Genomic DNA, 24,106 nt, shown 5'->3' with positions numbered 1-24,106 from the left:
AATGGAGTGGAAGGAGAACATAGTGAGAAACATCGCAGTCTGCGTCTCTCAAATGTGCGCTCAGACTCCCCAAACTATTGGGCATTTTCATTGATTAATTCATTTTCTTCTCTTCCATGGTTACTAACAGCTAACACATAGCTATTTGGGACCAGCTATTGCCTTTGCTATGAACCATCTCTGAGGTTGATAGCTCTGATATCTTGGAGAAGGCACCTGCACAGCATTTACATGTAACTTCCATCACCACAGAGACTCTAATCTTGGTAAGTCCATTATCTAGATTAGATAACAATCTTTTGAGCATATTGCTGACTGATGAAGAAAAAAGCACATCAGCTCTCTGACACTCAGAGAACATTAGAGACCAGGCATCTACTGAGCCTTATGTAGAAGATATGTCTCTGTGCTTGGCCATTGTGATAAACTCAACAAAACTTTTAATTGTGCAATGTATTGGATTAACTAATTATCTCATAGAGAAGGTACCCTTAGGTAGCAGTGACCATAATATGACTGAAGTTTAATTCAGGTTGAGGGAGAGAAGAGTGGGTCTGAGACTACTTGTTAAAATTTAAATAAGAGCAGTTTCCTGATGAAGGGCTTATGCCCGAAATGTCGATTTTCCTGCTCCTTGGATGCTGCCTGACCTACTGCTCTTTTCCAGTGCCACACTCTCAATAAAGATGTGAAAGCAGAGCTGGCGAAAGTAAATTGGCACATTAGGTTAAAGCACAAGTCAACAGAGACGCAGAATCAAACACTTAAGGAAATATCTCAGAATATATACAGAATAGATGCATTCCAAGGAATAAGAAGAATTCTAAGACCCACCATCAATCTGGAGTATACTGCAGAGAAACACCTAACCAGTTCAAGCATCTGAATCTCATTTTCAGGCCTATGGTTTCCTTGACAATTGCCTTAGTGCAAACAATGGGCAGTAACGTATCTCTCCACACTGTCAGTCTGTGGATTTCTGACAAAGCCATCAGCCAGGGTTTAAGGATGTAGCTCTTGTTACTGACCAATCTTCTAAGGGTAGAGGTATGAAAGATGCAAGCACCTATGAGTGTTCCAGAATGTGCTATTTATTACAAAACGTATGGAATGTGAAAGTAAGGAAGTGTTTAATGAGTTGAATGTGGTGGGGAGCCAATAGGAAAATGGAGTTGAGACCAAGATGAGATGAGCCATCATTGTATTAAATGGTGGACCAGGCTTGAGGGGCTGAATTGCCTACTTCTAGTCCTTATGCTTTTTATATTTTTGTGTGACAGCTCCCTGGATAACATACACTACTGCATGGTCTGGCTGCTGTGGTCACAGATAATCTGTACACTCATAGAGTGGAAGCCTTTCATGAAGACTGGCTTCTGGCAGGGTGCTCTGATGGCTACACGGTTGATTGCATCTGTCCCTGTGCAGCCCTCTCCCCTAGCTGCCTGACTCCCCCATCTGTGAGAAACTAATAAAGTGGTGAGCTTTAGTGAGGAGAGCATCAGCCACCAATGGATACATTTATGTTGGATCTCTGTGAGGTTCACAAAGGTTTCTAGTGACTCTGCCTGTCGATTACTTGCAAGGAACTGTACTGAAGCCTGTAGTTTCGGGCCAACACTTATAGTCTACAGTTACCCTTTCGGTCACTGTTCTGTGTATACAAGCTGCTCACTGACATTGTCTGTGGCTTCTTCCGGGAAGCACAATGATCAGGAGAATTGTATAGTTGATCGGTGCCATTGTACAGCTGGCTTCAAGAGATATCTGTGGAAACAGTAATGTCCTGCCCAGAGTCATCTATCTCTTGCACACTTATCCTGCAGCTGCACCATCACTTTATCGTCTGTTAATGTTTCCCACCTGGTCTCTTCCCCAACAGTCCCATGTACCAGGGAAGCTACCCATCTTGTGCAGCTTTAAAAGATAGGTCCTGCGAGCGATGTGGTATGCATGTGGTGACAGTGTTATTGCCTGGAGTACTGAAAGCAAGTCTATGCACCTTCTCATACCCAATAGTCAGTTTCCCTTCAAGGAGGGTGAAACAGAACTCTTCTGTTATGGCTTTAATGTGGTTTAATGAAATTCATGTAAATCGTGATGATGATCATCAATAAACCACACATCACAGCTCCACATATGATAAAACTAACCTAATCAGTAACCTCATATACAGAGCTCGAGCCATTTGTTCAGCGTTCATGCTGTCGTGGGCACAACAAAGCCATTCTGCAAGATGATGGCTGCACTGATCAGGTTATTCCCCTGGTAGGTCTTATAACATCATGAAAATGCCAAAGGCCACCATTTTCAGTCCAGAAAGATGCCCAGTCCACCTCAGATAACCCTGGGAGTGTAAATTATCTCAAAGGTTTGAGCAGCATGTGAAGCTAGTTGTATCATGCTGCTATCAGCACTGGAGTATTTGTCACCAATGGGATACCATCTAGCCAAAAGGACATTCTGCCTATTACAGAATGAATAATATGGTATATGACTATCATATATAGAAACCCTAAGGATTTCTATAGCTATATCAGGGATAAAAGAGTGACTAGATTAAGATTAGGTCCAATCAAGCATTGTAGTGGGAAGTTGTGTGTAGAAGCTGAGGAGATAGGGGAAATGCTAAATGAATACTTTTTGCCAGTATTCACACTAGAAAAAGACAATGTGGTCGAGGAGAATACTGAGATGCATGCTACTAGACTAGATGGGATTGAGGTGCATAAGGAAAAGGTTTAGCAATCCTGAAAGTTTAAAAATAGTTAAGTCCCCTGGGCTGGATGGGATTTATCCGAGGATTTTCTGGGAAGCGAGGGAGGAGGTTGCTGAGCCTTGGCTTTGATCTACATGTCATCATTGTCTACAACAATAGTGCCAGAAGACTGGAGGATAGCAAATGTTGTTCTCTTGTTCAAGACAGGGAGTAGAGACAACCCTGGAAATTATAGACCTGTGAGCCTTACTTCGGTTGTGGATAAAGTGTTGGAAAGGGTTATCAGAGATAGGATTTATAATCATCTAGAAAGGAATAAGTTGATTAGGGATAGTCAACATTGTTTTGTGAAGGATAGGTCATGCCTCACAAACCTTGTTGAGTTCTTTGAGAAGGTGACCAAACAGGTGGATGAGGCTAAAGTGATTGATGTAGTGTATATGGATTTCAGTAAGGCATTTAATAATGTTACCCATGGTAGGCTATTTCCCAAAATATGGAGGCATAGGTTTGAGGGTGATTTAGTGTCTTCGATCAGAAATTGGCTAGCTAAAAGAAGACAGATGGTGGTGGTTGATGGGAAATATTCATCCTGGAGTTCAGTTACTAGTGGTGTACCACAAGGATCTGTTTTGGGTCCACTGTTGTTTGTCATTTATATAAATGACCTGGGTGAGGTCATAGAAGGATGGGTTAATAAATTTGCAGATGACACTAAGGTCAGTAGTGTTGTTGATAGTGATGAAGAAAGTTGTAGGTTACAGAGAGACGTAGATAAGCTGCAGAGCTGGGCTAAGAGGTGGCAAATGGAGTTTAATGTGGAAAGGTGTGAGGTGATTCACTTTGGAGGGAGTAACAGGAACGCAGAGTACTGGATCATGGTAAGAATTTTGGTAGTGTAAATGAACAGAGAATCTTGGTGTCCAGGTACATAGATCCTTGAAAGTTGCCATTCAGATTGATAGGGTTGTTAAGAAGGCTTACAGTGTGTTAGCTATTATTGGTAGAGGGATGGTGTTTCGGAACCATGAGATCATGCTGCAGGTGTACAAAACTCTGGTGCGGCCACATTTGGAGTATTGTGTACAGTTCTGGTCACCTCATTATAGGAAGGATATGGAAGCTTTGGAAAGGGTTCAGAGGACATTTACTAAGATGTTGCCTGGTATGGATAGTAGGTCTTACAAGGAAAGGCTGAGGGACCTGAGGCTGTTTTCATTAGAGAGAAGAAGGTTGAGAGGCAACTTAATTGAGACATATAAGATAACCAGAGGGTTCGATAGGTTGAACAGTGAGACCCTTTTTCCTTGGATGGCGATGGCTAGTACAAGGGGACATAGCTTTAAATGGAGGGGTGATAGATATAGGTCAGGTGTCAGAGGTAGATCTTTACTCAGAGAGTGGTAGGGGCGTAGAACACATTGCCTGCAGCTGTAGTAGCCTCACCAACTTTAAGGGCATTTAAATGGTCATTGGATAGGCATGTGGACGAGAATGGGATAGTGTAGGTTAGATGGATTTCAGATTTGTTCCACAGGTTGGCACAACATCGAGGGCCAAAGGGTCTGTACTGCACTGTAATGTTCTATATTCTATGAATTTCAGTTCCAGTATGATGCTAGTACATCTCAAAGACTGGTAAATGATATCAACATTGTATCCTTATGGCTGTCACAACAGATATGATTATGATCATAGGCAACCACTCCATGCTTGCAAAGCTTAATGCACAGAGTCCAATATTCGATGTGATTCCTTAAGTGGACAACATTTGAGAACACTAAGTGTGCTGACAACCAATTTAAGGTTCTCAGTTGCATTTGCATGCAGCACACCTGGAAGCTACAAATATCAGTACACAGGACTCTGTTCTTTGCGGTCAGAAAGAATATGTAAATGTATTGTACCAGGTTTCAGGTTCAGTTTCACAAAGAAATGGAGAATAACTGCTATTCTTCAGTTCATCCCTCAAGGATACCTTAGCCAATCAGAATAAACTTGCCTGGTTTTAACTGAAATAAAGCTTGGCAGTTAACTGAAGAAGGGTCACTGGACCCAAAATGTTAACTCTGCTTTCTCTCCACAGATACTGTCAGACTGCTGAGTTCCTCCAGTAATTACTGTTATCATTTCTGATTTCCAATATCCACAGTTCTTTGTTTTCTATTGGCAGCTAGCTGTTAGTCAACATCATCCATCTTGCACTCTCTCTTTGGCAATACCTCAACCAACTCGTGCCACTTTTAAGCCAATTAGAACCTCTTTTCAAATGGCATGATGTTCCCTTTATCTTGGTATCCTTGTAAATGTCCCAATTAGTGCAAGGTGAAAAGCTTCAACAAAATGTGTTCTTTTTCAACAATGTTCAATTACTTACTGCCAAACAGCAAGTGCCAAACTAAGACTGTGTGGAGTTAAGAAAACAGAATAAGGATGGAAATACATTCCATTTCATCTAGCATTGTTAATTTAACGAAGTTGGCAACCAGTAAGGTTTCCATAAAACTGGATGCAGACAGTGGTTTCCAGCAGATACCCTTACACCTAGAATAAGATTGCTGACTACATTCAGTACCCCATTCAGGCAGTTTTGCTTCAACAATCTATCACTTGGGATCATTTGTCACTGATCTTTCAAATGTCTAGAAACCTGGAAGTGCAACAGGTAACCATTTGCCATATAGATGATATTCTAAAGGATAATAAGATGAAGAAGGAACATGACCAGAGAGTAAGGAATGAGGACACTAAGAAATGCAGACCTTAGTCTAAATGAGAAATATCAATCCTCTCAAATGATGATTACATTTCTAGGCCACATTAACCAAGATCGGGGATTCACTGTAGATTCAAAGAAGACGAGAGCCATCAGTGAAATTCCAGCATTGATGTGTGTAGATGATGTACAAAGCTTCTTAGGCACAATAAATCAAGTAGGAATGTTTGTCACCACCTTATTCAGTCTCATGTAACCCATAAGAGAACTTTTCAAAAAGGTTAAAAATGGTATTGAAGTCAGAACAAACTGCAACTTTTGAAACGATTAAAGAGAAGTTATGTTCTACTAATATTTAAGCACATTACAGTCCAGCTTATTCATTATACATTGATGCATCATTCACAGGACTGGGAGCAGTTGTTATCTGCAAATTGATAGAACTTGAGAATCAGTCTATTTTGCATTGAAAGCTTTGATGGTGATTAAACAGAGGTATGTAACCATAGAGAAAGAAGGATTATCAGTTGTATAGGGATGTATAAAATTTTCAAATTACTACATGAGATTGAAATTCCAGGTTAAAACAGACCAGAAACTTTTGGCAATATTATTAGGATTAAAAGAAATCTCAAACATGTCTCAATACCTGTAAGGAATCAGGCCAGGCTGATGAGATAGGAGTACTGTACAGTCTATGTTCTAGGCAATAAGAAATAGCAGATACACTCCTGAGAACAGCAACGGACTGAGCAGAATAGTCTAGTAGAATGGTCTAGTAGAAGCAGCAGAATGTTATTCTATGAAAATAACTCACACTTTATGAGTAACTGAAGGAAAATCCAGATGAATTTATGCAGCCCAAAAATCTGAGGAGGAAGGCAAAAAAGGTCAAACAAAACTCTGTGCAAAGGTGGGCAAAATATAACCCAGCAGATCCAGTACAGGAGAGGCCCATTGAACAGAAGCAACACCTCACAGTAGTACAGGACTTATTACCATAGAGTGCTATACTAAGTTGAAGTGATGGAAAATTCGACAGAAACACCATGGGGAACATCTAGATACCACAAAGAGCACAACAATTATTGTTGTGGCCAGGCATTTTGAAAGAAATACACAATTATTTTTTATTGTGCTAAATACATGCCATACATAGCCAAATGCCTACAGAGACAGTGATTTCATCAAAATTTCTGGAAAGGCCATAGGAAAGGTTAAAAAGGATTTGTTCAGTTTGAAGGGGAATCTGCATTTAGTTCTACTTATCTAGCATTCAAGATAGATTGAAGTATGAATCACAACAGACTCATGACTAGATCACTGGAAAGGATCTTTGCAATACATGGTTTCCCAAAATTAGTATCAGCCTATTCATAAATGAAGAATTCACAATTGATGATAAGTTATCTTCTTCCTTAAAAACAGTCCAAAAGAACTGCAACTCAGAAACAACTTTCCAGCAATTTCTGTTTTTATTATCTTATTACTTGCCTTGTTTTAACACATTGCAATTCAAGCATATTCATAGTAGTAGATGCTTCATTTACAGCACTAGGTATAGTCATTGACCATGTGCAAATTGATGGAACTTGAAAGTCAATCTGCTTAACATTGATGACAGGCATCAATTCTATTGATTGGAGAGACAGGAAGAGGAGTCAAGAAAGAGCATTCACTGATGCATTAGAATCCAGAATGGGAGTTAGCTCTAGTTATAGAGAAACACTATTGAATAATAGGTACTAGGTGGCAGAATTGTGAATAGAGAGGAGGCTACAATTAGATTTACCAGTTTAGAACACAACCTCAGGATAAACGTAACCTCTCAAGAACACATGAAGGTAAAACAACTTAGGGAAAAGCCAGAGCAGAAAGCAGCAGAGGTTGTATAACTGTAGACAGTGGGTGAAAACTCCATCTACCTTGAAGCCAAGACAGAATACCTCATGAAAGGACAAGAAGTGAGAAGCCATAGCCACAACAAACAGACCAAACAGGGTCTTATATTGTTAGAATGTCTGAAGAGACTTTCAAAACAAGAAGTGAGACCAAATATGACTATCTCAGGATATGGACCAGCCATCAGAAGTGTGAAGAATGTTATAACTGTTTCAGACACATGCAACACTATCAACTTAGTGTTGAACTCAAAATGCCCAGAGTTCCAAATCATCTCAGATTGTGAGACTTGCTCTTAATGATAATGGTAATAACAATGTTAACAATTACAAAGACTATGTAAGTAAACAAAAGTACATTGCGGAAAAATGTAGATGAAGTAGAGAGAAAATTGATGAGAGATGAGATATTGCAAACTTATGTAAATCATGCTGACATAACAGATCAGAATAGAATCCCTACAGTGTGGAAACAGGTCATTAAGCCCAACAAGTCTACATCGACTCTCCAAAGAGCATCCCACTCAGACCCAACCCTATACCTGTAAACCGAGCATTTCCCGTGGCTAATTCACTTAACCTACACATCCTTGGACACTATGGCCAATTTAGCATAATCAATCCACCTAACCTGCCCATCTTTGGACTGTGGGAGGAAACTGAGGACCTGGACAAAACCCATGCAGACACGGGAAGAATGTGCAAAGTCCACATAGGCTCTCATGCAAGCATGGAACTGTGTCTGGGTCCCTGGTGCTGTAAGGCAGCAGTGCTAACCACTGAGAAATGTCTTCACTGTCATACTAGAGAGCTGTATTTGATAACTTAGTAGGTACAGAGTCATACAGAACAGAAACAGACACTTGAGTCCAACCAGTCCTTGCCGAACATGATCCCAAACTAAATTAGTCCCATTTGCCTCTCCTACCCCATATCCCTCCAAACTTTCGTTTACATGTACTCATCAGATTTAAATAAAAGCTTTAAGTACATAAAACATTCAAAAACATTACTTAGTTAATAGGAACAAATAGCCTCCGTAACACTGCACATGAAGACACCCACAGCCCTCATACCTCAATGTGTATGCATCAGAATTGGCTTAAAATACCATAAGAACATAAGACATAGGAGTGGAAGCGAGGCCATTCAGCCCATTGAGTCCACTCTGCCATTTAATCATGGATGATGGGTGTTTCAATCCCACTGACCCGCACTCTCCCTGTAGCCCTTAATTCCTTGCAAGATCAAGAACTTATCAGTTTCTGCCTTGAAGACACCCAATGTCCTGGGCCTCCACTGCGCTCCGTGTCAAAGTATTCCACAGGCCCACCACTCTCTGGCTGAAGAAACGTCTCCTCATTTCCATTCTAGATTGACCTCCTCTAATTTTAAGGCTGGGCCCATGGGTCCTAATGTCCCCGCCTAATGGAAACAACCTTCCGGCGTCCACCCTTTCTAAGCCATGCTGCTTTTTAGATTAGATTACTTACAGTGTGGAAACAGGCCCTTCGGCCCAACAAGTCCACACCGACCCTCCGAAGAGCAACCCACCCAGACCCATTCCCCTACATTTACCCCTTCACCTACCACTATGGGCAATTTAGCATGTCCAATTCACCTAATCTGCACACCTTTGGACTGTGGGAGGAAACGGGAGCATCTGGAGGAAACCCACTCAGACACGGGGAGAATGTGCAAACTCCACACAGACAGTTGCCTTAGGCCGGAATTGAACCCGGGTCTCTGGTGCTGTGAGGCAGCGGTGCTAACCACTGAGCCACCGTGCCGCCTGTTATCTTGTAAGTTTCTATTAGGTCGCCCCTCAACCTTCTAAATTCTAATGAATACAATCCCAGGATCCTTAGCCGATCATCATATGTTAGGCCTACCATTCCAGAGATCATCCGTGTGAATCTCTGCTGGATACGTTCCAGTGCCAGTATGTCCTTCCTGAGGTGTGGGGCCCAAAATTGCACACTGTATTCTAAATGGGGCCCAACTAGAGCTTTATAAAGTCTCAGAAGCATGTCGCTGCTTTTACATTCCAACCGTCTTGAGATAAATGACAACACTACATTTGCTTTCTTAATCGCGGACTTAACCTGCAAATCAACCTTTAGGGAATCCTGGACTAGCACTCCCAGATCCCTTTGTACTTTGGCTTTATGAATGTATTGATTATATTTGCTTTCTTTTCTGTATTGCTTACTGTACACCTGAGACAGCATGAAATGACAATCAGATCACGGTGTATTTTGGCCCTGTGATGTTATGGGATCCTGTTGGAGTGTGATGCTGAGCACTGTTGACATGCTGGCTATGTGTGAATTGAAGGCAGAGATGAATGTTGTTCATGTTGATTGTCCCTTCACTAGATTCTTGATGGGTGCCACTTGAATTGGCTTACAAATGCAAGCTGTAACTCTGCTCACCCCCCGGGAAATTTCCTCCCTGTTTGGTTGTAGCCTTTTCCACTTTGAAAGAGAATTGACAGCGGTGGTGAGATTTAGTAAATAAGTTGGGCCTTTTGAATATCAGTCTTTCCCTGTCACTCCCTTATTCTGTTCCTTCCTCATCATGTGGTCCCTGATACTCCTAGGACGCTCCGTCCTGCCTCCTACTGTACTGCAGAGCCCATCACTGTGACAATTGAGGTTGCCATCTGTCCTGAAGCCCCACCCAATTGAGTTCCCATTACCCCTGCCAAAACCTACCCCTTCCCTGATTAAGGCCACCTACAGTCTAATTTCCCATGAGACCCTCAGCTTCCAACACCCACCCGACCACATCTATCTGCCCCTTATCCCTGTGACCCTTCCTTCTACTTCATGACACGCCCACATAAAATCCTGGAGATCAGCTGGCCTCATCAGGGAATACCCAGAACAAAGCCTTGACCACTCCTAGACTGACTGCAGGTCAAGCCTCCCGGACTGACTTAGAACACAACTGCTACACATCAGATTGACTGGCGCACAAGTGAATTGAGAAGGTGAACTTAAATCCAGTGATGGTAAATCCTAATGCAAGCAACAAACTTCTTGACTCCTGTAGGCAGGATTGTTGAGCCATGTCCAGGGGTGGGTAAACTACATCGCTGAAGTTTATCTCAATAGCGAGATTTCAATTTTACTGCTTCTCGCCTGCCATTCTTCTTACCACCTCAGGGACGGAAAAATCCTGCTCTAGAACTTGCCCCCAGTGGATTCCCAATGCTCCTGCCTGTTTTTATAATTTGCCCAGCCTTTTTAACTAGGTTCAGTTCCTTGTGCAACAGCTTATAAAGTGGGATTAGTTTGTTGATGCAGAAAGCATGAGATGATTTCACTCTAACCTTTAAAATGTCCTATCATTTCTTGATAATCTTGAATGATCTATTCTGGAATTACAGGGCACACTGAATTCACATTGCAAATGAAATGTGAAGCATGTTTTAATTTTAGGAAATGTTCTTAAAATAAGAACTTTGAAAGAATGATGGTTAAAATCAAAATCTGTTGAATTCAATATATTAAATGCCTGCTTACAAGGATGCTGTGTTTAAGTACATTGCTGAAAATATCAGTTACTTCAAGCTGCATTCCTGGGACTTAGCTTCATGTTCTTTGCCTTGTCTGTAGCCTTTCCAGTGCTGCTGTCCAATTTTAACAGATGGTACTAGGTTACATGATTGTGGTGACCAGTGAGTTCACTACCAAATAAATCATTTGTGCCTCAGGTCAGGAAACTGCCAAGCATCCAACTACTTCTGCAACACCCACCCCAAGGGGGAACAAAAAATGTAGAGTCAAAGTAAACAGCAATATGTGTAGCATTCTAATACAAGATGGCTTGTGGATAGAAGTATTACTTGGATTGAACTACTTTGTATGAAATGGTCTGCCAAGCGAGTAAGTCCACTTGATTGTGAAAGCAATTTCAAGAGAAAGTAAAAGTGGCTCAGACTAAATATGCAAGGGGTTTCGTGGTTTTACTGTTTCCCAGACTGATAAATTACACCATATCTTTCTGATCAGAAACTAGCCTGAACTCATTCCAAATGAATTTTATCATGAATTATTCTATTCTCAATGTATGGCACTATCATATGCTCTAGGCTATCAAAGATACCTCAACATTCTCGTATTTTTAGAATATTTCCCGTACATTGCCAATTTTCTTTTCATACTTCGTCCAGCAGGCATCACTTTACACCTCTAACAATTTACATGATTTGGAGATGCCAGTGTTGGACTGGAGTGTAAAAAGTTAAAAATCACACAGCACCAGATTATAGTCCAACAGGTTTAATTGAAAGCACACTAGCTTTCGGAGCGCCACTCCTTTTCATCAGGTGAAGCAGTGCTCCGAACACTAGCGTGCTTCCAATTAAACCTGTTGGATGAGAACCTGGTGTTGTGTGATTTTTAACAATTTACATGTATGTTCAGCCAAATTAGGATAACTCAATGCACCTATTTCCTTTTGAATGTTGACCAAATAGTTTCTATTTAAATGCCAGCTAGAAGAGATGGCCCATCAACTTATCAACATAAATTGATGGCTGCACAGTACCTTCAGAGATTTTTATACATCTATTGTACATCATTGCCTTATTTAAATTGAACATTCCAAAAATATAAATCAGGAATACATAGTAACTTTTCCTTGAGTACTATTTAATAGCAGAATTCAGTACCCTGTAGATCTCTGAATCTCAGTCAGTGTGTCAGGGGGTACATAGTTATTAGCGGACACTCCTACCCAATTTCATTTCAAACAAATCTATGGAAGCAAAATGTGAAAGGTATTATCAACAAAGCCCTTATTATGACTTGGTAGCATAAGGTTTTGCTTAAAATATTGGCATGGAATCAATGTCCAGTGTATTTTTAGTGTAAGTGAATCTATAACTGAATAGGATGAAGGGTAACAGGAAAACAAGGACTGTACTGTCATTACCAAGGTCATACCCACCTCAATTTGAAATGCTCTGATACATACTTTGTTCTTTGCTGAGTTTGGGGAGTTGTTTGGGGCAGAATAGTGTTGGATGCATTGAACCCAGAAGCTGCAAGGGCAGCAAGGTGATTCCCGGACTATACTGAAGCCTGTTTTTGTTACTGTTTAGAGAGGGAGACATTTAAAAAACTATTTTTCCACTTTGTCAATTTGTGACTCCCATACTCCTGGATAAGGTTCTCTGAACTGCCAAAACAGAGTCTGTTTGAAACCACCATCAAATGGCTCAGCTGAGTTTGAGTTTCACTCGTACAGATTTCACAGCCTGCTATCTTCCTCCTGCTTGCAAAAAAAGTCGGCAAAAACATCTGAGTTTCATTCACCACCATTAAAGGTCAAAATATCTGGGCCTATGTGTGACAAGAATCCTGAACTTCAGCCAGGCCACCTCATCTTCGATTTGCCACTCAAAGTTTCATCTTTGAATTTGGAGAGAAAGGTCCTTAAAGAGGACAGGATAAAGCTTCATGCATCCACCTCTCGTCCACATCACTCACTCACACACAGACACACACACGTGCACGCACACACACACACACACATACACGCACACGCACACACACACAGACACACATGCATACACACAGACACAGACACACACACAGACACACACACACAGACACAGACACACAAACACAGATACACACACACACCAGACACACACACACACACACACACATACACCGACACATACTCACACACACATTTCTGCAGACACACACCGGCACACGTTCACACAGATACACACATACATACATAGACACACACATTCACACTAACACATAGACACACACATCCACAGACACGTACACACATGGACTCACACTCACACACACATACATACATACATACATCGACACACACGTTCACACTCACATGACAGACATCCACAGACACGAACACACACGGACACATACTCACACACACATATCCACAGACACATTTTTGCTTTGTGGTTTCATCTGTAAAAACAGAGATGTGCATTGCTTATTGGACAGAAACAAACATGCACCATGCAACAGCTATACTAGGGAGGAGACAGTAAACGTTATTGTATTCAGGCTGTTCAGGAGGAGTTTGCATTAGGAAAAGTGCTGCTGGGAATTGTGTAGTGCACCTTAATAAGCTATAATAGTTAGCTCAATTAAAAATGAAATAAACAAAGAGTTAGGTAATATAATCCAGCTATCATTGTTGCATGCTATCATGATGAAATCAGAGTGTAGCCACTTACTTTGGTGGCCAAATATTTTCGGGTATCAAATCCATGTGACATCGATGCCACCCATTATTCCCATTAATTCACCAACCACCTGGTCTCATGACTATCAGGGGAAATACATTTTCTGCATCAAGATTGGAGATTGTGGAAACGTATTTCTGAAATGGGCCTGTAATGAAAGCTTAGACTGTTACCATGCTGCACCAACAGAGGTAAAGCAGGAGTGTCCAAAGAAAATAGGAAATAAATCATTTATTTAGGGCATTTCATGACCTCAGAAGCCCAAAAGCCCTTTCCAACCAATTAAGTATTTCTGAAGTGTAGTCACTATTGTAACTTTACAGTTTTTAAGAGGCATCTGGATGGGTATATGAATAGGAAATGTTTAGAGGGGTATGGGCCAAGTGCTGCCAAATGGGACTAGATTAGGTTAGGATATCGGGTCGGCATGGACGAGTTGGACGAAGGGTCTGTTTCCATGACTCTATGACTGTATGACCAAATCATCTTTAGCCTTTGGGAAATTAAAATATATCATTATTTGTTGCAACAGCAATATTGGAATGTCTCCTAGTCTCACAGCTCCACATGAATTCTCTGTCTTACGATAGAACTGTAGGAGAGACTGTGACCAAAAATCACTGTCCCACAGATATTCATAGAGTAATAGAATCCCTAGTGTGGATGCAGGCCATTTAGCCTATTGAGTCCACACTGACCCTCCAAAGAGCATCTTAGTCAGACTCACCCCCTAACCCTGTATTCCCTATGGTTAACCACACCTAGCCTGCACACAATGATCAATTTAACATGGTCAATCAACCTAACCTGTACATCTTTGGATTGTGGGAATCAACCAGACACCCAGAGGAAACCCACGCAGACATGGGGAGAATGTGCAAACTCCACACAGGCAGTGACCCGAGGCTGGAATTGAACCTGGGTCTCTGGAGCTGTGAGGCACAGTGCTAACCACGGATCCACTGTGCCACCTGGTCATGTTTTCAAATTCAGCCTTGTGAATGAAGTCCAAAACTCAGCAGCATCCTATGTACTCTCACCAAATCCCTACAGTATGGAAGCAGGTCATTCAGTCCATCGAGTCCACACTGTCCCTCTAAAGAACACCTCACACGGACACATCCCATCTCAGTAACCATACATTTGCACTGACCAATCCATCTAACCTACACCTCTTTCAACTATGGGTCAAATTACTGCACCCAACGGAAACCCACACAGACACGGACGAATATGCAAAGTCTATCCAGACAGTCGCCCGAGTCTGGCATCGAACTCAGATCTCTGGCACTGTGAGACAGCAGTGCGAACCATTGTGCAAGCCCTGCTCCTTTCATTTCCAGAGCACAGCATAAATTGGGCCTTATCATTAAAATTCAAGTGCCTGCAGAGATGAGCGGGCTATTGATACTGCAGTAAAATCCATTTGCTGGATTCCTATGTGCTGCAAAATTAATTGTTTCAAGCTGGAAGCTGTGGAGAGCTAGTTAGCTGAAGGTTCCAACAATCAGGACAGAACGTTCTATTCTGGTAATATTTGATGCTGCCTCGTAAAAGTGGTGATACCGCTGAAAGTGTTTTAATATTTCACCCAAAACAATTCAAGGATCATTCAACAGAAGCTCACTTAGTGAAGTCTTCACTACGGATATGCAGTCCTTATACACATCCATACCCCATAAGGATGACCTTCAGGCCCACAGCTTCTCTCTTTCCAACAACCCATTCAGCTCCCCTTCACCAATACTTTCCTCCACCTCACCAAACTAGTCCTCACCCTTAATAACTTTTCCTTTAACTCTTCTCATTTTCTCCAAATCCAGGGAATGGCCATAAGTACTTAGATGGGTCCCAACTACACCTGCCTCTTTGTTAGCTACGTTGAACAGTCCCTCTTCAGTATCTCAACAGGCACTGTGCTCCAACTCTTCCGCCTTTACATCAATGACTGCATCAGTGCAGCATCCTGCACCTGGGCTGATCTAGAGCAGTTCATCGACTTCGCCCACAACTTCTACTCTGCCCTCAAATTCATTTGGTCCATCTCGGACACCTCCCTCCCTTTCTTGACCTCACCATTTCCATCTCATGCGACAGTCTCCAGGTGGATGTTTACTATAAATACACAAGTTCTCACAATTACCTGGACTACACCTCCTTCCACCCAGTATCCTGCAAGAACTCTATCCCATTCTCCTAATTCCCCTGCCTCTGCCACATCTGCTCAGACAAGATGATATTCCATTCCCAAACATCCCAGACGACCACGTATTTTGAACAATGTACTTTCCCCCTCTGTCATCCAGCCTTCCACCGTACCTCCTCCATTCCCCACTTTACTGCTCTAACCTCCTCACCAAACGCAATGAAGACACGGTCCCCCATGTTCTCACATATCAGTCTCCCCATCCAATGCATCATCCTTGAACACTTCTGCCAACTCCAACTAGACCACAAAACCAAGAACATCTTCCCCTCCCCACCCCTCTCTGCCTTCTGCAAGGATCTTTCCCATCACCAAACCTTGGTTTGCACCATTCTCCTCACCAAACCCCCAATCCCCCAGGTAGCTTCCCCTGCAACTGGAATAGATGCCAAACCTGCTGGCGCACAGTTAGCCAGAGGTGAACCTCTGTCAAGTTAGACAGAGGTTCACCTGTTTCTCCTCCAACCTGGGAGAAAGTGAAGACTGCAGACGTTGGAAATCAGAGTCAGACAGTGTGGTGCTGGTAAGGCACAGCAGGTCAGGCAGCATCTGAGGAGGAGAAATGACTTTTTGGGCATGAGTCCTTCGTCAGGAATGAAGGGCTTATGCCCGAAATGTCGACTCTCCTGCAAAGTTTACTGTATCCGGTGTTCCCAATATGGTCTTCTCTACATCAGGGAGAACAAATGTAAACTCAGGGAACATTTTCCCGAGCATCTCAGCCAGGCCCACAGGGGCTGACCTGACCTCCCAGTTACCGCCCATTTTAATTCCCCTTCCCACTCTCTTTCTGACATGACCATCCTTGGACTCTTTCACTTTCACTGCGAATCAGATAGCACATTGGAGGAGCAACAGCGCAGCTTCTGCCTGGGCAGTGGCAGCCTAGAGGACTCAACACTGATTTCTCCAATTTCAAATAGCCTCCCTTCCTATTCCCCAACCCCTCCCAGCCCCTCCCTTTCCCTTCCATTCCTCTGACCGACCCTTCCTTCCAGCTATCAACCGGATTCATTCCTCCCATCGACCAACCAGATCATATCCTCTACCTATGTTCACCTATCACTATCTCACCACCACCACCCCACCTTTACACCCCTTACACCCACCCCCAGTTCTGAAGAAGGGTTACACCTGACACATGGATGTCTCCACCTCTTGATGCTGCCTCGTATGCTGTGTTCTATCTTGGATTCCAGCATCTGAAGTTTTTTTTTGTCTCTAACCAAGTGATGTAGTTGTCTGTGAAAGAATAGGAATAACGTCAGTAATTCAAAGTACAAGTGTGACTTTATATGTCTTGTGGAACACAGTGTTATAGTAGACAAGATTGAGTCACTGAGAAGTGAGCATTCATTGAGGTGGTCTACTTCAGAGCAGCTTTTGAGGAGATTCTGAGATTATACCTTCAAAAGTGAAGAATTTAGAATTCCTTGTGAGGGATGCAAATTTTTAATGAATTTTGGTGACCTGATGATATTGATATCGGGATGGATTGCTGAGAATGCATGAAGACTGTCTGGACTACATCTGCTATTTGATGTGTACTGTTGGAGTGTTTGACCACCGTTGACCTATTAATTTATATGTTATCTCATGTCAATTATAACAGTACAAACTATATTTTTTATATATATATATGTGTTCAAAACTGGAATCTTGTAAGTTTAATGGTCCTAGCAAGAATCTGGAATTTCACACTTTGTCGACTTTAAACAAAAAATTTATTGGTCTTGTACTGTAAATTTGGCACGGTCATCAGGAATCATAATATAAACTTGGCAATCTCGTCCAGGATCATAATATGCCTATCCCCATGTGGAAAGTACAATCGTCCCTTCAAGAAATGCACCTGAAGTACTCATGGGACATATTCCAATCAAAACAAGTGATGTTTGGCCACAGCCTGAGACTGGAGAAATACCAAGCTGTCTACAGCCTGTTCTGGGAAGCTCACTTAGTGATTCTGTGTGCTTCCCAGCATAGCAGGCCACCCATCGACATGAAGAGTAATGACAAAAAAAACCCAGAACATCCACTATGCAAGCCATTCCATCCAGACCCAGAAATTAAGTATAAAGATGTTGACTGATCACCACATGGTACATCAGTCATATCAAGATACCTTGATGTCTCTGTGCATTTAAGTGTCAAATTTTCACTGACCAATTTCAACAAATGTATACTTAATTGCATGCTTTTGGAAATTCATTTAATGCAATCATAACTATCCTTTCTTACAAGTATTGGATGACATGATGAAAATAAATGGATTCAGTCACCTGGGATTGTATATGTCAGAATTGTATCCAGGTTTGATGGCAGGCTCAGCAAAACCATAATTCTCTGAGTGTGGTATCCCACACATTGAAAGGCAACACTCACAGCTGCCAACTCTATAGTAAGTCAATCCTTTCCCTCACCCTAATCCTAACTAATTTCTAGAAATCAAGAGCAAAGAATTTGCCTCAACCTATGGCCTACACTAAATAACAGTAATAATAATGGAAGCGGTAATGTTGTTTATCCCAATGGTTTGAACTGAAGGGAAGACAATCAGTAATTGCAGACTTAATTTCCACTTCCGTGTTATCAGCTCATACTGAAAATAAATCAATTACAGTTTCCATTAATGTTTTCACTTTTTATTTTTAATTCAACAAATGTATCCGACAGGTAATATAGGAAGAGACTGTAATGAAAGGAACTCTGCTTTGGCACATTATACTGTTTCAAATAAATAAACAGATTGTTTGTTTGTAATAATACTAAATAAATAACATAATTTACTCTCCAATAAATAGACGGTTTCACTGACACCGATGCATTGCATCAAATTGTTTCAGTCGGTCATGGTTGTCCAACACCAGAGGCAGGAAAGAAGATGATTTTGTACAGTTATGTTTTTCAGAGGTAAATGTTTAAGTGCTTTTGGTTTAAAAATGAGAATATAAAGCAAGAGAACACAGCAATCCTCACACAATGCTCCATTACCATTACAAGGTTGCCAAACAACATTTATTGTCCCTGCCTCCTTTTTAATAATGACCTGTGTCAACTGTGTAGTTTGTTTTCCACCTTTTTGTGTTCATGAAATCTCCTGCCAGGTCATAGCATCCATGTCAGTTAAGGGTCAACCATTAATCTGTGCCTAGATCCAGCGCTCTACCTAAGGGTGACTTCACATCAAAAATATCTAACCTCAAAATTCCAACAGAACTTCTCAATGCCCTCTCTCTCTCTCTCTCTCTCTCTGCATTGTGACCATAAGACTGGATTAATACAGGAACTGCAACTCCATGGGTTAGTATTGTGTTGTCTCTTCCTGTGGTTGACCTGACCTAGCTCCCTGAAATAAAGTCTAACAGTTAGAAATAATTAATGACTTGTTTATCTTTCCAAACAGTCATATGTTAAAAGGTAATGTTTGAGAAGGGACCATATCCAACGATGTCAAGCTAATGTATGTAACGTATATAAGTTTCTAACTACTGCCCAGTCATAAAAATAGAATTCTTGGATAGTTAGGATAGAGGCCAAAAACACTGCGGCTGGGATCACTGTAGTTCTGTACCACAGAAGGTGTGACTGCATGGGGTACGACATCAATGTTAATTTTAATTAGATTTTGCAATAAGTTGATTTGCTAGACGGGAATGATTTATCATAAACAACCTTGGAAATGGAGTGTTTTGGATGAAGTGAATGTATTGTGGATAGTTCCAAAGTGGAGCTATTTCACCAATTTAAGAATGTCAGTAGGTTAGGTTTGTGACTGGATAGTCCCAACTATTTACATTGATACACTAATTTAACATAAGTTATGTAATCATTTCACTTTATATTTTTCTGCTCTGCTACTTCAGGAGTGAAAATAAGCACAACTTAGAAATTATGGTACTGGATTTCCATTCAGTGATACAAGTCAAGTCTGGACCAGTTCCATTATTTCCAAATGTTACTGGTTTTTCCTTTTGGATCCTGCGTTTCAATGGTCAAATTGTTGAAGGTTGGTGCAGAAAATGGGGGCAGGGAGAGGGAGGATCAATACTTTGATGAGAATATTATGTGAGCCAAGGCATGATTACAAATCATGGGGTGGGATCAGATGACAAACTCTATGGCACTTGCAGTTAGTCAGGGTACATACTGAAATCTGGTTAAGAATTTTAAATAAACTGTGGAAAACTACACTAAAATTTGTTAATTTTGGTATGTTTTAATAAAATGTTATGAACATTGACTTGAGCTCATTCCCTCTTAATATTTCTGGTAAATTTAGGAAACAATTAGAAGTTAGTGCTGGTAAGTCAAGCTTCTGGGGTTGCATTGCCAATCCTGTGACTGTCGTCCTAGTGGCACAAGCATTCCCCCATGGGCCTTCTGTAACATGGGAATGCCATACTCAAAATGATTAAGGTCCATCTAGTTTACCTTCCTGTTAGTGTATAATACAATGATAATGGTATATTATCTGGAGCACGCCTACTCTATTCTTCAATGGACCATCTATCCCTTTCATTTGTTACAATTGGTATAATGGATTAATGTTCAAACCAGAACTATCGGTAGCACAATTGTAGCAGCAGTGGTTTAGATAATTCCAGGACCACCCTTGGTGGTGGCAGCAGTGTCAGTTGTGCAGATGCTAGAGAGCAACATGTGGGGAATATTGGTACCAGGATTGGTGCAAGTGGGAACCAGGTGCTGGTACCATACATTGCAACACAAACAATAAAGAATAGTTATGAAAAAAAGCATAATGATTCTGCATTAGTATTAAAGTGTGAAGGAAATGTGTTGTTGATTTGACTTAATGTGCAATTTTAATGAGAAATGTACCTATCTGTAGATGAATTTCAGAAAGTCTTGCAAAGATTCTGGATACTTTCCCTTTTTATTGTACTTACTGGCTCCATATCATATCCCTGCCGTGTGGGAAACAAGTAATTGTTAAATGCCCTTTCAGTATAAAATGACTGGATTGAAATCATGCTGTGATTTTAATATTGAATGTCAATGTTGACATCATGTTTGCTTGTCTGTTGTTCTAATGTAGCATATATCCTGAAGTATCTTCATTAAAATGGAAGATAATGGAATTTCATAAGAACTTGCTGCAAGTCATGAAGGTGGCTTACTGCCATCCTCCCAGGCACAATTAAGGATGTGCAATAAATGCTGGCTTTGCCAGTGACCTTAAGAACAAAGAAAATCTTCATTATTAAAATCACACTGAATTATATTAGACCATAGAAAGCATGGTGGTCACTGAGCCAAATTGAGATAGTAGCTTAACAGAAATGGGAGGAACAGAGAGAATCGACAATGGAATCAGCACAGGCAATGGAATTGAAAAGGGCTGATGTAGTTAATGGAAGACAAAGAGAATGAAAGTTACTGCTGTGTATCTACTGCTTATATCTCATACTGTGAGTATACAAATAACCTAACTTATTATTTAGTCAGGTAACATTGCAGAATTCTGAATTTTATCCACATTTTCTGTGCCTGTCGAAAATAACAACTTGGTGGAATTTCACACCCTACATTCACTGAATGTTAATCAACTTTGGTTTGATCATTTTACAAGGGATTTAGCGGACTAGCAATGCAATAGTGCCACCGTGACCCAGTACAATCCTCTAATAATTTGTTTGATTTAATCCTTAAAACTTGATGGGATTCAGGTCATTATGATTTACAGGTGCCTGCTTATCAGCATCAGTCAGTCTGCTCGCTCTGGCACAGACTAAGAGCATTAAAATTCTTCCTTGTAAGTTCAGGAAAGCAAGATCTCCTGAAGTTCTGCATCACTGGCCAGTTAAATGAGAATCGTGGTCGCATTTTTAAAATATTATATATATATATATATATGTGAAATATATATATAGTAGGGAAGGGGAATAACAGGGAGAGAGAGGGTGAAGTTATTCAAAGCATCTTCCTTCTACTCAGACTGTGACCCTGGGATTACCATCCTGAATTGTGAAATCCATTGAGTCTGGTGAAAAGTACAAGAGAGTCAACTGCAAACGAAACCCACATTCCCACTGACACAAGTCTGGCCATAGAACTGCGCTTTATAGCACATTTGGAAACAAAAGGCCACATAGTATGGCAAACAAAACTGTGCTGACAAGTTCTTTGATGAAGCTGTTAGTCCTTGATGCACTCTAACTCTTCATCTCAAAGGGCTGGAGATTAATGATCCCTCCGCATCTTCAAGCTACTCGTCTCCTCCTGTAGACATCTCGCCAAGAAATGACACTCTGACTGGGGCTCAGAGCTGAGCAAGGTCTGAAGGCTCCTGTTCATTGTGAGGAAGAGACATGCGTGTTTGCAACGTGTGGTCTGTCCCTCAAACACAGCCACATTCCTTCGCTGAGAGTTGTCGAAGAGTGTAATAATGAAAGTTCTCATCCAGGAAAGAGACGTCATCGTCATAAAGCGTAGGCCGACAGCATGGCCGTGCTCGGACCTTGTCCTTTTTAATTCGCTTTGAATTTCTCAAGGCTTTCAGAGTCAGGTCATAGTTTTTCTCTTCGGCATCACAAGATCCGGTACAATATCTGAAGCGCACTACCTCCTCTGAGACATGGGCGAACCCCAGATCACTGACAGTCACATTGATCTCTTTCAAGGTACACCCTTTGGTCGCTCTTGATTTTGCTCTCTTACTTCTTAACGCTAATCGAGAATAAGTCCGACTCTTGTGCTTCGAATCCGGTGATCTTCTATATCTTTGAATCAAGGCTCGAACCAGCTCCTTGGCCTCCTCATCATTGTGGGTTTTAAATATGTTCTTATCTGAAAAAAAAGAGAAGGGCAAGCTAGGTTATTACGGAATAGGATGATTAACCTTCATTACTAAACAGTTCATCCTATCAATGTTATGTATCCTAGAACAGTGGAAGAAATTTGTATTAGACAATAGCACAAAAACAGCACTACATCAACTGCCAGTTCCATGTACGTCCAACCTGAATCCTGTAATACCAATCATTTTGCATTGAATATAAGTTATGAGCATATACAAGGGATTAGCTACGGTACTGCAGATTTTCTAGGGTTTAAAAGACCCTCTGTTTGCAATGCAACATTGGCTTTCCAATGCCTTCTGTCAAGACCACTGGTTTTTGTATGACCCAATGCTAGGGTTTATTTCATCTCTTAGGGGAAAGTATTTATTTTATTGTATCTTGGATGTTTACTGCATGTGAAAGAATATTATCATATAGAATCAGTGCTTAAATAATATTTCGCTACCTTGGTGCATCACTTACTTATCTTTCAAAACGTTCAGCCATTTCAGAGATACATGCTCATTTCTAGCCTGGATCTCTCTGGATGAGCAAAACTCTCATACTTGTGTTATATGACAGCATAAGGAATGTGAGAGAGCCATTTAACTTTTTAAATTATGTTTCTTCCACAGATCAAATACAGAGTGATTTAGTATTTGCCCAACTCATTTAAATCATTAGGTATGTCCAGTAAAAGTTTTCACTTGTGCACTTTGGTTCTTGCTACAAACTAAATAACGCACTTTCATCAAGAGTAGTTTTATAAACCTAATCATTAGAACAAGGACTTTTAGCATTCAGAAACCTTCACAAATATAGGGGCCTCTCTGAGCCTTTGAAAGAAAATCTTTAATTCTATGAAGATTAGATTACCTACGGTGTGGAAACAGGCCTTTTAGCCCAACAAGTCCACACCAACCCTCTGAAGAGTAACCCATCCAGACCCATTACCCTCTAACTAATGCACCTAACACTATGGGCAATTTAGCAATGGCCAATTCACTTGACCTGCACATCTTTGGACTGTGGGAGGAAACCCACATAGACATTGGGAGAATGTGCAAACTCCATACAGCAAGCCACCCAAGGCTGGAATTGAACCTGGGTCCTTGGTGCTGTGAGGCAGCAGTTGCTAACCACTGAGCCACTGTGCATGAAGCTACGTATGTTGAAAAACCAGAAGCATTTGAATGGAAGAAAGCCAGTAACAATGGGAAATGCATTTCAGACCTGCAGCAGCGCATAAAACTCGACAATTAATCAAGTTCAATAAAGACCAGTGCTTACAAATGAGCTGAATGTGGAAATATAATCAGGATCTGGCACATCAGAACAGAGTTCATGTCGAAAGGACATTGTTGTAGGGTGTCAGGGGGACATCTACTGGAAGCCAGTGGAGTCCTTCTTTAAATACTGAAAAATGTGTTGCTGGAAGAGCACAGCAGGTCAAGGCAGCATCCAAGGAGCAGGAGAATTGATATTTTGCGCATAATGAGCCCTATTCCTGATGA

The 24,106-nt window shown here is 41.2% G+C and overlaps 1 protein-coding gene across 3 annotated transcripts in view; it reads right to left on the bottom strand.

Annotated features, from left to right (window-relative positions):
• Window positions 1–18,217: 18,217 nt before the first annotated feature.
• Window positions 18,218–24,106, bottom strand: part of nrtn (neurturin) — a 140,552-nt gene continuing 134,663 nt past the window's right edge. For all 3 annotated transcript variants that reach the window (XM_087976080.1, XM_087976081.1, XM_087976083.1), the window contains one exon: window positions 18,218–22,599. In XM_087976080.1, the coding sequence (XP_087832206.1) occupies window positions 22,151–22,599 (449 nt within the window). In that variant the 3' untranslated portion in view covers window positions 18,218–22,150. The remainder of the gene's footprint in view (window positions 22,600–24,106) is intronic.

This window comes from Chiloscyllium plagiosum, unplaced genomic scaffold (genome assembly GCF_037043375.1).
Source record: "Chiloscyllium plagiosum isolate Xiang-an unplaced genomic scaffold, Cpla_swu_hap1 HiC_scaffold_28, whole genome shotgun sequence".
Lineage (NCBI taxonomy): Eukaryota > Metazoa > Chordata > Chondrichthyes > Orectolobiformes > Hemiscylliidae > Chiloscyllium > Chiloscyllium plagiosum.
This window is presented reverse-complemented; position numbering and strand designations above follow the sequence as displayed.